This window comes from Gekko japonicus, unplaced genomic scaffold (assembly GCF_001447785.1).
Source record: "Gekko japonicus isolate JY-2015 unplaced genomic scaffold, Gekko_japonicus_V1.1 scaffold157, whole genome shotgun sequence".
NCBI lineage: Eukaryota > Metazoa > Chordata > Lepidosauria > Squamata > Gekkonidae > Gekko > Gekko japonicus.
The window spans coordinates 1,179,890-1,195,308 of record NW_015168051.1 but is presented as its reverse complement, the minus strand read 5'-3'; the positions used below and the strand labels follow the sequence as shown (position 1 = coordinate 1,195,308).

General features: G+C 43.6%; 1 protein-coding gene across 1 annotated transcript in view; it reads right to left on the bottom strand.

The window, feature by feature from the left end:
- The window catches only part of GNAL (guanine nucleotide binding protein (G protein), alpha activating activity polypeptide, olfactory type), a 127,394-nt gene that overhangs the window by 1,414 nt on the left and 110,561 nt on the right, over positions 1-15,419 (bottom strand). The window contains exons 6-11 of the mRNA XM_015414358.1: positions 11,859-11,913; positions 10,323-10,396; positions 6,833-6,891; positions 5,932-6,052; positions 2,746-2,876; positions 69-136 (exon numbers count right to left, since the gene is read on the bottom strand). Of these exons, the coding sequence (XP_015269844.1) occupies positions 69-136; positions 2,746-2,876; positions 5,932-6,052; positions 6,833-6,891; positions 10,323-10,396; positions 11,859-11,913 (508 nt within the window). The remainder of the gene's footprint in view (positions 1-68; positions 137-2,745; positions 2,877-5,931; positions 6,053-6,832; positions 6,892-10,322; positions 10,397-11,858; positions 11,914-15,419) is intronic.

Here is a 15,419-nt window from a genome sequence, read left to right as displayed (position 1 = left end):
ACCATCAACCAAGCTTAAAGACAATAATAATGAACACTGTTTCTCAAAATGTTATAGAAGTTACTTACTAAAAATTCATCCCGGATAAAAAACTTTGCTCTTGTAACTTTGGGATCTTCTCCTGCATCGGGTGTTGCTGTTATGAATGTGAAATAAATAAGAAGAGACTATTACTAAGAAAAGGAGAGTATGACTAGACCCAAAGGGGGTGGGAGACAGACCAAAGACAATTTACTAACTTCCATCTATGGAAAACACATGGCTGATATTCCTGGAATGCAAGGCCTTAAACTAGCTAACTGCATGTACATGTTTCTTAGCTACAGCTGCCAGAACAACAATATACTTTACAACAGGGTCTACAGGCATATCAGTTTCTACAGTTTTACAATGCTCTTGTAATATGCATGTACCAGATCATTATTCTGCCATGTAGTGACTATTTCACAAGGCAAAGCTTAGGTGAGTCAGATATTGCTGCAACACTTCAGTATTTAAGAAGAGACATATGGAATTTGCTCTCAGGTTAGCCGGTGTGGCTGCATGGACACTTGCTCCAGAGGAGAAAACAGTTTGCAGTCCAGCGTCTGCAGGGGAAAGGAAATTTGTCAACATTTATTAGGATCACAAATTTCACACGAGATGATGGAGGGCTGGGAAAAGGTCATGAGAATTAGCAAAGTCAAAGGGGCCAGAAGCCCAGAAGAAAAAAGGCTGATGGAGAAGGCATTAGACTGAGAAAGAGAAACTTGAACGGATAGGCAGTGAGCAAGGGCATCAAGGCAAAAGGGGAGTAGATCAGAGGTTGGCCATGAGTATACCCCACCCCCTTCTGCGTTCAAAATGTGAGAGGAAGGAGGGGCTTATTACTGAGGTAAGCTGAAGAGGCTACTGCCACACAGAATGCTGCAAAAGGGGTGGAGGCTGGGGAGCTCTTCTCGCTGGGGCTACTGCTGCTGAAGCGGCAGGTACTAACATCACCAACCCTATCAGCTTCAAAACTGAGCACCACTCAGATGTTGGTGGCTTCTTCTGCTTCTCCCTCCCTCCCTGCAGGGTTACCCCTGTCTTGGTTCTGGACATTATGCTGCAGCCAGGTACAGGAACCACCCATTACTCCCTGATGTGGATAGAGCCCTGGCTTTTCTAGCCTGGCTGTATTAATTTCCATTTGGGCAGAGAAGAGCTGGAAGGGGCCACACAATTCTCGGGGTCTCCGTACTCCACGCAATACTTTTGTTGGAGGGTTCTTGCCCAGTGGGAGAGGGACTGCTCCCTGTTGGCAAGGGAATTTGAAGAGCCCTGGTCAAGTGACTAAGTGCTTTAAGGAGACAGACAAGTAGTCTGAAAAGCAGGGATCCGAGGAGACATGGGGTTTCATCCAAAGAACTGAAAACTTTGCTCATGGAACTGATCTTTCCCTCCTTGTCTTCTACAGCCTCCTGTATCACCCAAAAAGCTGCTCATGAGGTTTGGGGAACCCTTGGAAACAGTATGTTGCAGCACAGGTGGGCTGTGGCTATAGTGGGAAAGCTGTAGCTATTGCAGATTTCCTCTGCACAAGCAGAAGGGAATGGGGGCACTTTTTTTCCAGCTCAGAGAACTGAAGAAAGAAGGACCCAAGAAGGACTTGGGCTACAGATAGGACAGTTCACGGCAGGAGGGTCAGAAGATGTGCACTGCCAGTGAAGGAGCCAAAGTGTCATCAGGTTGCTCGATCTAGACACTGGTAGGGGAAGTTGGTTAGTTGTAGTTTTTATTGTCACTTCAGCATTATGAGCTGGCATTCCTTGTTTTAATTTTTTTTAAATGTAGAAAAGGTATGCATATGCACAGAGATCTTAAATTTTATACATAAAGGAAATACACAAGTTCATTAACATCTTTGGAGAATAAACCATCTATCTAATTGAGGACTTAAAGTCATTTATTTGACAAGTTAACTTTGTTCCTCCATTTGTTTAATAAAGGTTTCCCAACGTTTATAATCTTTCTTTCTTATGTAGTTAACTAGTGACCTTAAGTGTTTAAGGTAGCTTACTAATTTTATAAAATCCAGAACAGTATATTGGGAAAGTTCCTTTCCCCCAAAAAATCTGGGGAAAACTATTCTAGCTCCTGTTAATAACTTAAAACCACCACTTGATATATCTTAGGAAACATAATTAAGTAGCAATATTTCAGGGCTAAAATGGAACCACAAAGCCTCAGCCCTGCCACAGCTTATCTATTGCTATTTTCCAAAAGTTTGCACAGACACATTTCTACCGTAAGTACATAGCGTCTACATTAGGAGATTTGCAATATTAACATAACTTTGATGAAGATCTATAGATTTTAGATAACCTCTGTGGTATAACACACCACTGGTTTATCATTTTTGCTACATTTTCTCTAAATAAAAGGCATAGTAAAAAGGAGGAACCCAGTGAAAGAGCAAATTTTCAAACTGAGCTGGCAGTTCCTAAGGACACAATGATGACCAAGAATCAACTGATGGTGAAGAATGAAAACGGATTTGAACTAACCAGTCACTTCTTTAGCTGCAAGTTTCCACTACTGAGTGTAAGAACAGATCTTTCAAAAATGAATTTCTGTTTTGAGCAGATACATGTGCTCTTTGCTTTCATTAACGTGTGATGATGTTTAAAATGTTATCTGAGGAACCTGCATACAGTACAGAAGCATTAAAGAGCAGCAGGTGAATGATGACTATTTGAAAAATGCTATGGTTAAAAATCTCACCATCTTCAGGTACAGTGTAACGTACAAATTCTGGAAAATAATCTTCAATTTTTGACTTCCCTGCCAAGACTTTTTCCGCCAGCATGTCTTGTTTGTTCAAAAACAAAATGATAGATATTGTCCGTAACCACCTGCAAAGACCAAACAAAATTTCAGTACTATTTCATAAAAATGCAAGAACTGAATTATGGAATCACACCAAAATCTTCAGTACTGCGTAATCAAAGATACAAGTGAGAGACCCATAAAGACTCGCAGGACGAATCTCATTTCCCCCTCCTCCATATTTTTTTTTTCCCTTCCCTGAAAGTTTCCATAGCTTCTCCCATGTTCCTATTTCATTCTCTCCTTTCTTTCCATTAGCCAACTTACCTGTATTTGCCCCCTGCAGCTTTCCCTCCTTCATTCTCACTGGTGGTGACTCCCCAGGAAAACTCTGGCCCTGCTGTAAAGCGGGGAACCCAAAAGGACTTGTGGGGAGCACCTCACTTTCCCCTGTACCTCTCCCCACACTATTTCCTCTTTCTCCCCCCCTTCCCCCGGCCACATATCCTCATCCTTCCCTACTTCCTTCTCTCTTTCCCCGCCACTAGCTAGTAGGGGTGTGCGCTCGGGATAAACCGAGCCAAATAAATACCAAGCTGCGAAGAGGAGCCAGCCGAGGATCGAAGGGGGTGGCAGGAGCTCCACACTGCACAGAGATTCAGGGTCTGCTTCTCACTGCTGGGCAGGAGAAACCTCCCAGCCAGGTCTGTGTGTGGCAGCGAGAGACCTCCCTGCCGCACACACATCCTGGGACCAGCTTCTCCTAGCCTGCGGTTTAAACTGAGCCAGCTGTGGTATAGTGGTTAAGAGTGGCAGACTCTAATCTGGAGAACTGGGCTTGATTCCCCACTCCTCCACATGCAGCCAGCTGGGTGACCTTGGGTCAGTCACAGTTCTCTCAGAGCTCTCTCAGCCCCACCTACCTCACAAGGTGTCTGTTGTGGGGAGAGAAAGGAAAGGCAATTGTCAGGTGTTCCAGGACTCCTTTGGGTAGTGAAGAGCAGGGTATAAAACCAACTTTTCCTCTTCTTTTATAGAATTCAATACCAAAGACGTGTTATCCATAAATGCTGGATAATCTCTTAGTGCAATGGAATGTGATTTACTAAAGGCCAGGTCTGTAGCCAGGATTCTGTGGCTTGTGGGGTAGATTTTTTTCTGGTGGGGCTGAAGTTCTCGGTGCAGAAAGAAAAGCCAGAATTCTGAGGATTATGATTTGGCTACTCTTCTCTCACTGAGTCTTCTCAAACTATCTATTCTACATAGGTGTTCTTATGCTAGCAATCACCCTTAGCCCAGGCCCGTAGCTACAGCGGGACCCATGCCCCCCCCCCCATGGTTTTTACGGGCCCCTCACCAGTACTTTTATCGGCAATCTCACCAGTACTCAACTGGGCTTGTCTTCCACCCGTCCCTTGCACGCTGCGTTTTCCAGCTTAGCCCAAGAGGTCAGAGAACTCTCAGCCTGTGCCTAGACTGGCTCTTAAAAGGTAACACAGGCATCCAAGGGGACATTTAAAAGGGCAATGCAAGGGAGGCCTTAATTTGGACGTATTGGCTCCCCCCCCCCCGTCAGCCAAGCATTTAATTCAACTGCTGTGTAAAGAGTTCACAGGACTGTCTCCATAGTATTTTTCTCCTCCCTAGAACTCCCGCGCTTTGTCTGGCAGGGCCCTTTAAAATCTAGCTAGCTAGCTGAAAAGTATTGGGTTCGCCGCATGGAGGACTCGGACGACGACATGCGGTTGCACACGTTTATTGTACTTAACACAAGACTAACTCTAATGGCCCGACAGGGCCAACTATATACATATTCACCCAGCACCCCCTATTCCCATTGGAGGGTTTGAATGTCCCGCCAAGTGGCTATTGGTTGGGGCTGGGGGAAACCAGGATCCAAAGTTTCTTTTGTTCCAGGAGCCAAGCTACTGCATGTGCCGCAGACCCCTGGTGGTGGTCCACGTACATAACAAGCCACTCATTCAAGCAGCTGCTGGGTCAGGCGGCACCCGCCTGCCTGCAAACTTTTTCCCCTCCCCTTTTTTGGGAGCCTTCTGGCCATTTCCACCTTTGAGAAGTTGAGACGTGCAGTCGGGCCAATGAGAGAGGCCTCGGGGCTTCCTGGCAGATCTTTGCTGGGGATTCCCCCCCTATGCATGGGGGGGGGGGGAGAGGGAGAGTGGCTTTCCTTTTTTGGCAGAGTTACAGCGCTGGAGTGGCGCAGAGCAGAAGGCGACAGCAGCGGCGGGATGTGGGGCCAGGCTGGCAGCTCCTCTGGGCAGGGATCCTTGTGCACAGACATATAATGGCAGGCCCCTCAAGCAAAATATTGCCCCCCCCCCAGCAAAAAGTTGTTAGCTACGGGGCTTCCTTAGCCTATTAACCATTTAGCCAAAAGAAAGCTGTTACCAGGATAGATCTTTAAATTGCCAGCTGTCAACCACTTTAGATGACACTTCTCAGCTGCTGCAAGTTAATCACTTCTGCCAGCCTAAGCAACTATTCTGATAGCAAGCTGGCAGGTGGGGGTGATGACTTCTATAGTCAAGAAAGCTAACGCTTAGGCAGAAAAACTCTCTTAAAGGAGACCAGTTTCTTGACACAGAGGTAGAAGGGATCCTAGAGGTCGCCTACTCCAACCACCTTGCTCAGTGAAGGGATTAGTCAACTACAGCATCCCACTCTGCTTAAAGGAGTGCATGGCTTTAAAAAATGTTTAAAAATGATTGAAGAAAGCATTTACAGGAGAAATTCGTGTGGGGCTGTGCCTTTAAGAAAGGGGGTGAAGCCCCCCAAAGCCCCACCATAGCTGCGGGCCTGCTAAAGGCTTTCCATAAAAAAATGCTAAAGGCTGTTATTATTTTCACCATGTGAATGTTTTATTTATTTCATTTGTACATCACCTTTGTCCTCAATGGGCGACCCAAAGCGGCTTGAATTCTACTTCTCCCTTGCATTTTATCCTTACAATAATCCTATGAAATAGGTTAGGCTGAGAGTGTGTGACTAGCCTAAGGTCACCCAGCAGGCTTCCGTGGCAGATTAGAACCTGATCTACCAAATCCTAGTTGTACACTCTAGTAACTCCTACACCAGGCTGGTTCTATGAATATCGGTCTGCTATCTACACCAACATTTTACCTGTTGTTCCAGATACTTTTGAAAAGGTCCAAAGACTCCCGTAGTCTGTTTGTGTTATTGTCTTCCCTTATGACCATGTTGTAGCTGCTACAGGCCACGACAAAGATAATAGCTGTGACATCTAAGGGAGAATGTGCAACAGACAGAATAAAAGCATAAAAACCAATTTTAATTCAGGAAGGTTTTTTTTTTTTTGCGCACAAGTAAGGATGATGATGGATAGCCAAACAGGTTTTATGCTGGTAATTACAAACATAGTCTAGGCTATATAAAGAAAATGGTAAAGATTTCTTAAGATTAATAAATGTGGGTATTAATTGGCTTTTGTTTTTGTTTGCTACTATAGACCAATGTGGCTACCTATGTCCTTTGACCACTTTGAAAATACCTGAACTTAGCCAAAGGGAGGAAAAAGAACTTGAGAAAACTTAGGTAATACTGCCTCAAATTTTGCTTCTATTGATTTTGTACTTGGTGTCTCAACCAAAATTACTCTCCAGTATTATAAGTACCACATTTCCCCTCTGCTCTCAGCTTTTTAAGGGGCCTGTGTGACATAGATGTTTGATCAACAACTGTTGTTTTTTCCATAATGGCTTCCATTACATGCTGATTCTTCTGAGAAGGCCAAGGTGCAGAGCATGATACTAGCCATGCTGAAGGTGGCTGAGCATTCTATCCAGGATGGAGATGCCTTCTCCCCCCTCCCTTCTTTGTTTAACATGCAACCTGATGAAGAGTTATGTAGACCTAAAAATAATTGTGCTCTATATTATTTTGGTTGGTCTTAATAAAAAGTATTCCATAGCTTACTCAGCTCAGTGTAAAACATCAGTTATGTAGACACTTGAACAAGAAAACCGCTCTCAGAGTGAACATGAAATGTGAAACAAGAACTCACCATTAAAACATTGGATCCATTTTCTTCTTTCATCTCTCTGACCACCGACATCAAACATGCTGTTGAAAAGTCACAGGGTATCTTTTAGCATGTGTAAGGAAAACAAAGTCACACTTACCTGTAACTGTTGTTCATCGAGGATCTTCTGTGCAGACACACATAGGGACTGCGCATGCACAGGCCTGCCATCGGATAGGTTTTTACAGCTAAGAGCCTTCAGGGGGTGCTGCGCACCAAAGCCAAGACTGTGTCCACCCAGGAACACGTGCTCCTGCACGGCAGCACCCCCCTACCCTCAATACCTCTAGTACCACCAAAGCTGGAGCATGCAGTGGGGTCAGATGGAGGATATGTGTGCCTGCACAGAAGATACTCGATGAACAACAGTTACAGTTAAGTGCAACTTTGTTTTCATCATCAATCTTCTGTGCAGTCCCACATGGGGAATCTAGTAAACTACCCAGCAGGTGGAGAGGCATGCTCACCTATTTGAACAGTGACTGAAGAACTGCCTTGCCCACTTGAACATGCCTGTATGTTCAATGCTTAGTGATGAACAAAGGTGTCTGCCAACGACCAGGCTGCAACTCTGCATATCTCTGTCACAGTCACTCCATCCAGGAATGATATGGAAGAAGCCACTGCTCTAGTGGAATGAGCATGAACACCTAACGGACATGGAACCCCATCCCTATCATCACTCCCTAATGGTCCTAAGAATCCATTGGGATAGGGTCTGAGATTATAGGGTGTGAGCCACCCTGAGCCAGCTTCGGTTGGGAGGGCAGGGTATCAATGAATGAATGAATGAATGAATCAATCAATCAATCAAATAAATAAATAAATGATGCACTCCTACCCTTCTTCAGACACCGAAAACACACAAACATAGGTTTATGCCTGCAAAACTCCAGGGTCCTCTTAAAATAGAATAATAATGCCGTTCTCACATCCAGAGAATGCAAGGAATGTTCACTGTTAGAGCTTGGTGTGGGAAAAAATACTGGCAAAACAATATCCTGGGTTCTGAAAATTTGATAGCGTCTGCATGGAGCACTTTAGCAAGAGGATGCTCATCTTTTGGTGACAACTCTAGAAATGGAAGGATCCTCTCCCACAAAAACAACTGCTAACCTGCCATACTAGTTTCATAATTAGTGATTTTGGAACCCAAAGCTGCTGAAGAATATAACTTCCTTCCCCAAACATCTAACTCACTCCCTTCCCTATTTGTGGGAGCGGAGTGAACGGTCTGACGGACCTTCAGCTGCATCTCCTCTGTGACCAATGAAGATGGGGGATGATGTGTCATCAAGTAGTTAAATGGCTCCTTTTTGATCTTATAAAAATGTTCTACCCTTCTGGAAGTAGGTTGAAGAGAAGCCGGCTTCTGTCAAAGTTCCTGAATGAAGTCTTCAAGGCCTTCCAGTACTAGAAATGCAATAATTCCAGTAAAGGTGACTCAAAATTTTGTCTTTGGGCTTATGCTCTGACATAATAACTTCAGTTTCGAGGGACTGGGCCATAAGGATCATCTGTTTCCCGAACATGCGAAGATACTCTGTAGAAGATTTTGGAGAAGGCTCGTCAACCCTCTCATCTGGGAACAGTTCTGATGTTGTATTGGATCCATCTGATTCCAGTGCCGCTTCTTCTCCCCTGATCGGAATGGGAGAACATGGCCTATAAGGCAGAGTTACTGATGGTGGACAAGATGAGATCCTTTGGGGGTAATGGTACAGACTCGCATCTCTAGGATTTGTGAAGTTGTCACCCCATTCTTCTAAATATCCAGGCGACATCATATACGGATACGATGGCCATCGCAAAGGTGGATGGGGTTGAGCCCACGGAATCGTGGCCATTTGCTCCGGATCGGATTCTGGTGGGCCTGGCCTGGTCTCCATCACTGTCAGATATGGAGATTGGAGGATATCTTGGACCCGGAGACAGGGTCTCGGGTTTCTTCAGCTGGAGGTCCAGATGAGGCTTGATGGGCTCGAGGACCGCGTGACCAAGACTGGATCCATTGAGAGACAGATCTGGGTGATGGAGCGGAGTGCGTTGATTCCAAAGATGCAGAATGGGGAGGCTTTTCTTGAACCAACCTGGGTGGGGGCTCCAAGGCTTTAAGGGCTTTGTCCCACAATGCTGCCTTAAGTTTCAAAGCTCTATCACCCTGCACCTTTGGGGTGAAGTGCTGGCAGATCTTACGTGTGGCGACACTATGCCCCTCACCCAGACAGAACAGACAAAGGTCTTGTTCTTTGGTCTGAGTCATCTTTGCTCCGCATTGGGAGCACTTCGGAAATAGGGCCTTCTGAGCCATGACGATGCCTCAGAAAAAAAAAGTATCTTTACAATCTCAACAAAATCTTTTCAATCTCAGCCAGACTCTAATGCAACAACCAACTCCTTTGGCAGCAAAAGAGGAACTGAGGATAGGGGGGCACTGCTGTGCAGGAGCATATGTCCCTGGGTGGGAACGATCTTGGCTCCAGTGCGCAGCAACCTATGGAGACTCTTAGCTATAAAGACCTATCTGATGGCAGGCCTGCATATGTACAGTCCCCATGTGGGAGTGCACAGAAGACTGATGATGAAAGTCACACTTTTCGTACTATGTTGTACTTCTTTTGCAGTTCCAAAGGAAATGGAAGTAAATGTTGCAAGAAAGGAAAAGAGACATTCCCTTAGGGCTCTCTGCAAATATTTCCACTTTCCTACACTGGCTGCAAAATAGAGAAAAGTCTAGTTGTTTGGGGCTGTGTTCCTGAGGTATTAATAGGCAGTTGGACAAGTGGGAAAGGGGAAAAAGAGCTCAATTACCAAAGAGAACAATTTCTGGCTGGGAGTGTGTGCAAATTTACACATATGCCTACCAGCTCGATTAGCTGAACAAGTTAAAGAAAGTGGGCCAAGTAAACCCACCTCTATAGCAGTTCACAGAACAGAGAGATCCTTACATACAGTTAAGAAATTATTCACAGCTATGTAAACACAGTTTAAAATATAGTTACTTTAATGCATAATTGACCCTTAAGGCTGTGGGTAAAATATTCCTGAGTATAAACCCACACACACACATCAAGAGGATGGAAGTTTTAAAACGGTTTATTGGGGACAAATTTACTGTGGCCAGATTAGTAAAATTACTTAGTGGTAACAATGCCCTACAAGCTAATTAAATACCCTACATGTGGATTAAAATTCCATTGGTAAGAACTGTGTTAGTTTAGAGGGAAGAGAATGTAAAATCTCAGAACCTGGATTTCAGTGTGATATTTGAATTAGGTGTTGTGAAATACCACTTTTTCTCCTTAGTTTTCTTCATATGAAGTCATGGAAATATTTCCACTGAAGTGTGAAAGATTTTGACAGAACTATTTACCAAACAATAAGCATTAATTTAGAAGTAAATAAATATTTTGTTGTCTCCACATTAACAGTGATTACAAAATGATATATAGATTATTGATAGCATACTTACTGAAAGTTTACTTTATCTACTTGAAATCTTGTTTCAAAAATCCCCGATGTCAGAACCCTGCATCTCAAGAGGTCCTGGGAACAAGAATCAGAATTAGACAAGCGGGGGACCTGCAAGGGGCATCTAATTTTCTCCTTCCCCAGCCCCTCTATTTCCCTTCCCTGAAAACCCCCTTAGCCTCATTTCCTGCTCATTTATCTCCTTCACAACCACCAGTAGCTACCTTTACCTGAGCCCACTGTATTCAGTATTCTCTTCTTCCCTAACCATGGCAGCCTCTCTCTGGGAAAAGCTGGCTAATGGGCTGGGCCCAGCTGCATGGCGGGGAGCCCACAAGAACTTGTGAAAGGGACCTCATCCCCCGCCCATTATTTCCCTCTTCCAGGCAACCCCCACATCCTCACCTTTCCTAGCTTCCTTCTCTCATTCCCACTCCACCAAACTCCCTACATTTTATCTGCCCCCCCGCAGCTATAATTATTATTTATTTACTGCATTTATACCCTGTCTTCTCCACAATGGAGACCCAAGCAGCAGCTTACATCGTTCGCTTCCATTTTATCTCAACAACAACCCTGTGAGGAAGATTAGGCTGAGGGTGTGTGACTGGCCCAAGGTCACCCAGCAAGATTTCATGATAGAGTGGGGATCTGAACCTAGGTCTCCCAGATCCTAGTTTGAAACTCTAACCACTACACTACATTGGCTTTCATGGGGTGGCTACAGTTGAGCAGTAGTGAGCAGCTGGGTATGGCTGAGCAATGGAACTGGTCTTGAGGAGGTGTCTTCCCTCAAAGGCCAAATAGCGTTTGGTACTGCATGTGTAACCAATATTTATCTGGTAGTTATTGTATGCGTAACTTATATTTGTTTCTGTGTAACTTACATTTGTTGCTGTATGCAATGCCTTAATGTATGTGATGTGACACCCATTACCTCTTTGTTTTTATCTACAATCTATGAACGTTGTGTTTAGTTACTGTGCACTTTGCAATAAATAGATGTATTTTGTTCTATGTTTTAGCTGCTCAGTCTTCTAGGTTCCTGACTTGATTCTCAGGTTGGGTTCCCCCCACCCCCAAAGGCTTTTTGCTGTGACAGAGCCTGCCTTGAAACTCTTTCAAAGTTTCTGTACGGTTCTGAAATTTGCAGCTGGAATGACAGTACAGTCACATGATTGGAGATAACACACAACTTCATTTTAAGGAGAACTTAGACTCTGTCTGAGGATACAACAGCTGCCTTGTGGCTATCACCAAACAGTGATTGCAATTCCTATCCTATATTATGAACTAATGCCTTACTTGTCTGGCACATTTTCCTACTGGAAATAGGTTACACGGAGTGTTTTTCAAGCGGCAGTTTTAAATGGTTTTTAAATCTGTTTTATTTATTTACCCACCTTGGATCCTGACTTGGTCAGACAAAAGATGGGCGTATATATGTCCTGAATAAATAAATGCATTGAAACTGCATTTGAAATAATGAGTAAAACTGACGTATACTTCATTCCAAACCATTTTCTCTTTTACTCACCTGATCTGTGGGTGTGTAATCAGGCAAGCTGACACTGTCTATTCTTTCTAGAAAGCTGAAAGAAAACATAACTGTTAGGCATGGAAGATCAAACATTAGCCTTCCATCATGTCCTGAACCTCCCCCATTAACCATCTATTATATATGCTAGATAATCTTAGAGGCAGCTTCAAGTTATCAGCCAAAATGAACAAATGTTATTTTCTGTCCACAAAGTAATTCTTGCTGCAGTACAGGGGGCAGAATTTTCAGACAAGCAAAAACTTTCTTGCAAAAGTCCATTCATTCACAATGTTGGGATCACACACCTACAGCAAGGCATCCTTCCCTGCTTTAGTTCTACATTTTGGAATCCCACAAATCCAGCAATAGTTTTATTCTCAGAAGATAGCTACAGACAAGAGACTCAGTTCATAGTGTAAGTGTAAGGTAAAGAAGCAGAATCCTGAGCGTTTTTTCCAGGTAAAGTGTCAATCTGGCAGGATTGGCCCTGATTCAGACAACCTGGATGAGCCGAACCTGTTGTCATGGCAACTAGACAGGCTGGCTGCCAAGAAGAAAGATGTTGGGTGAAATCTACAATGGTTTTTTAAAAAGTAATAGGCAGCAAGCAGGAAGGAAGGCCCGGGCCTTTCCAGAGTATTAGTTTACAGTACAACATGGGCAATTGTTGCTCAGCTGCAAGTTTCAGAGTCCTCCCTTCAAAGAGGTATTTCTCTTTGTACCCAATACTGTTACTGGTAAAATGTACATCTTTCTCAGGCGAGTGGAACCGTTGTGCTCTGACTGGACGTCATAGTGTGAATGTAATAGACACCAAGTGGATAATGCATGTGACATCACTGACAATGAGAAGGCCTGTTCCCCACTGACATGCCTTAAAACAAGATGTGGGCTGGTTCCACACAACTGTTTAGTCTGGAATTGCCATGATTTCTTCTAGCTGCTTTTAGAATGGATCCCCAGGTTGTTTCCCCATCTATTCCAGATCTGATATGTGCTGATTTTTTCTCATGTCATGTATAACTGCAGCATTATCCAGCCGTTTGTGACCTGACAATGTTACAGAGGTGTCCAAGGTCGACTGTCTCTTTAATTCTGTGTTATTGCCTCTTTTTTTAAAAAAATCTCCCAATTCTATAGTTACTTCCTCTCTTGGATCTTGGGTTTCTTTTTTGAGGGGGGATTTACTTGCTTCTTGTTAATTTTGTAGCAAACATGATTATTCATTTAATTTTTAAAATCATCGTAACCCCCTCTTGGACCCACACCTTAATGTGATGAGGGCGTTTGTGCGTGTCATCAGAGCTGTGAGCAATACCGTAAGGGGTCTAGACTCTGTCAAGAAGCTAAACTCCTAGCAGAGTCACTCAAGTCACTGGAAAAGACAATAAGGCTAGGAAAAGTTGAAGGCAGCAGGAAAAGAGGAAGACCCAACATGAGAAGAACTGACTCTGTAAAGGAGGCCACAGCCCTCTGTGTGCAAGAACCTGAGCAAGGCTGTTAACAATTGGACGTTTGGGAGGACATTAATTTATAGGGTCACCATAAGTCAGAGGCAACATAAGTCAGAGGCACTTCACACACACACACACACACACACACACACACTCATACAAAAAGATGATGAAAACGAAACAAATATTAATGAGCATATTTTGCAGTCAAGGAAAAAAGCAGTAAAGCCTCCTCCTTCCCACAACAGTCCTTTAAATTCTCAGCGCTTGTTTTGAAGCTGCTTCCAGTGCTCTGTGCTATTTAATCATTTACTGTTCACTCGATGTAATCCAGCATACCTGAAGGTATTCCTGGAAGGATGGGAGTGAAGGAAGGTCTTAATGAGTGTATTTATCTTGGATCCATAATGTTTTTTTAAAAAAGTTTTCATGATTGTAATTTCATAATTGCATAATAATATTCATGACACAAAGTAATGAACAATCACATTTGGTACAGAGAGAAGAAATGTAGGACAAGAGAATAGATTGAAAACCCATTTAGGAATGCCAGGGCAGTGGCACCACATGTGAACAGGAAGTTAATTAATTAAGCAAAGAGCAGCAGAAATAGCTGGGAAGCAAGCTTAAATAGACAGTTACCTGGAGAAGCAGGACCCTGACTTTGGGGGCAGTCACTGTCCAATTTTTAATTGGAATATAGCACTATATTAAGTGTTGTGTGGAATACTTATTTCAGTTCTGCTTGCAGATGAGTGCAGAAAAGAAATTCTTCAGCAGCACAAAAAGTTCATTCTGCTGCAGATCAGGAAAATGGTGCAAGGGGAGGCTTGAAGTTCCTCTTCCCCTCACCCAATATCCCAATTGAGATCCCATATGCCTGCAATTTTAACAACAGCAGCAACAACACAATGTCTGAAAGCACTAATATGCAGAACTCACAGTCTCATCTTGTTTGGCCCTAAGTGGTCATTCACTATCATGTCTGATATGCTGGCCCAGAGTTCCAATACTCCAAACATCTGGTAAATTTCTAAAGGCCACACAGTGACTAGCTGCAGATCTCTTCTAAGTATATACTTTGGGAATTTAGGATTCACCTATATCACACTTTTATTTGCCATCAGAGTTGCAGATTTGTACACTGCATATTAACTCTTCAAGAGATACTTTTCTTTCTGCTTTCATATACTTAGGTGTAAAACCACGACAGTATTATTAATACTGACCATCATAAAAAGAAAGGCTGACGCCAAATTGATTCAGGGAATTTCTAACAAACTTAAGCGAATGGAACATCTAATATTAAACACATTTTCCTGGGGAGTAAGATTTCAATGGAAAGCACTTCTACGTAAAGCATGCTTTGGGAGTTGTGAATTTCCTGAGGCGTGTAGGGGGTTGAGCTAAATAACTCTATGCTTCTATGTATGGATCACAACTTTAAACAAACAAACAGGTTTTTTAAAATAAGCTTACTCTCTTTCCAAATTTTTCCAGAAGAAAACAAATTTGATTTGTCTAAAATACAACAGTCAACAACAGTATTTTAAAAATCAAATAGCTGAAAACTGTAGAATGGACGAACTCTCTGGCAGTGTGGTGCTAGGCAGAGTTACTCCAATCTACCCACTGAAGCCAGTAGGCTTAGGCCTGGTCTATACAATGAGTAGAATGAGGAGGTAGAGTGCTAAGATAACAGAATGGACAGTATCACTTCAGACTGCATCTGAGGAATTATATTTCTCAACGATCCCCCCCTGTCAGCTAGCTGCCATGTTTTGCTTGTTCCCTTCTCTGATCCTGGCTTGCTCGCTGCTCTGCCGCTTGCAGTAAACATTGCTAGGGAGACCGTGAGAGCCAGTTCTGCCAGACGGCGTTATGTGTCTGGCCTTGTGAAGGAGGGAGGGCTTGCGTTCCACCGATGGTGTGAATCTTTCGGCTCTCATGAGGCACTGCGACGCTCCCGCTTATCATGTATCCTCCCGCCGGGAGAATTCCCGCACGCGCGCTCGAGTTTCATTTGCTTAGCCATTTGCCTCATCCTGCTATATGTAAGGATGTTTCCGCCCCATGGTCATTCCTAACAATAATCCTGTGGATA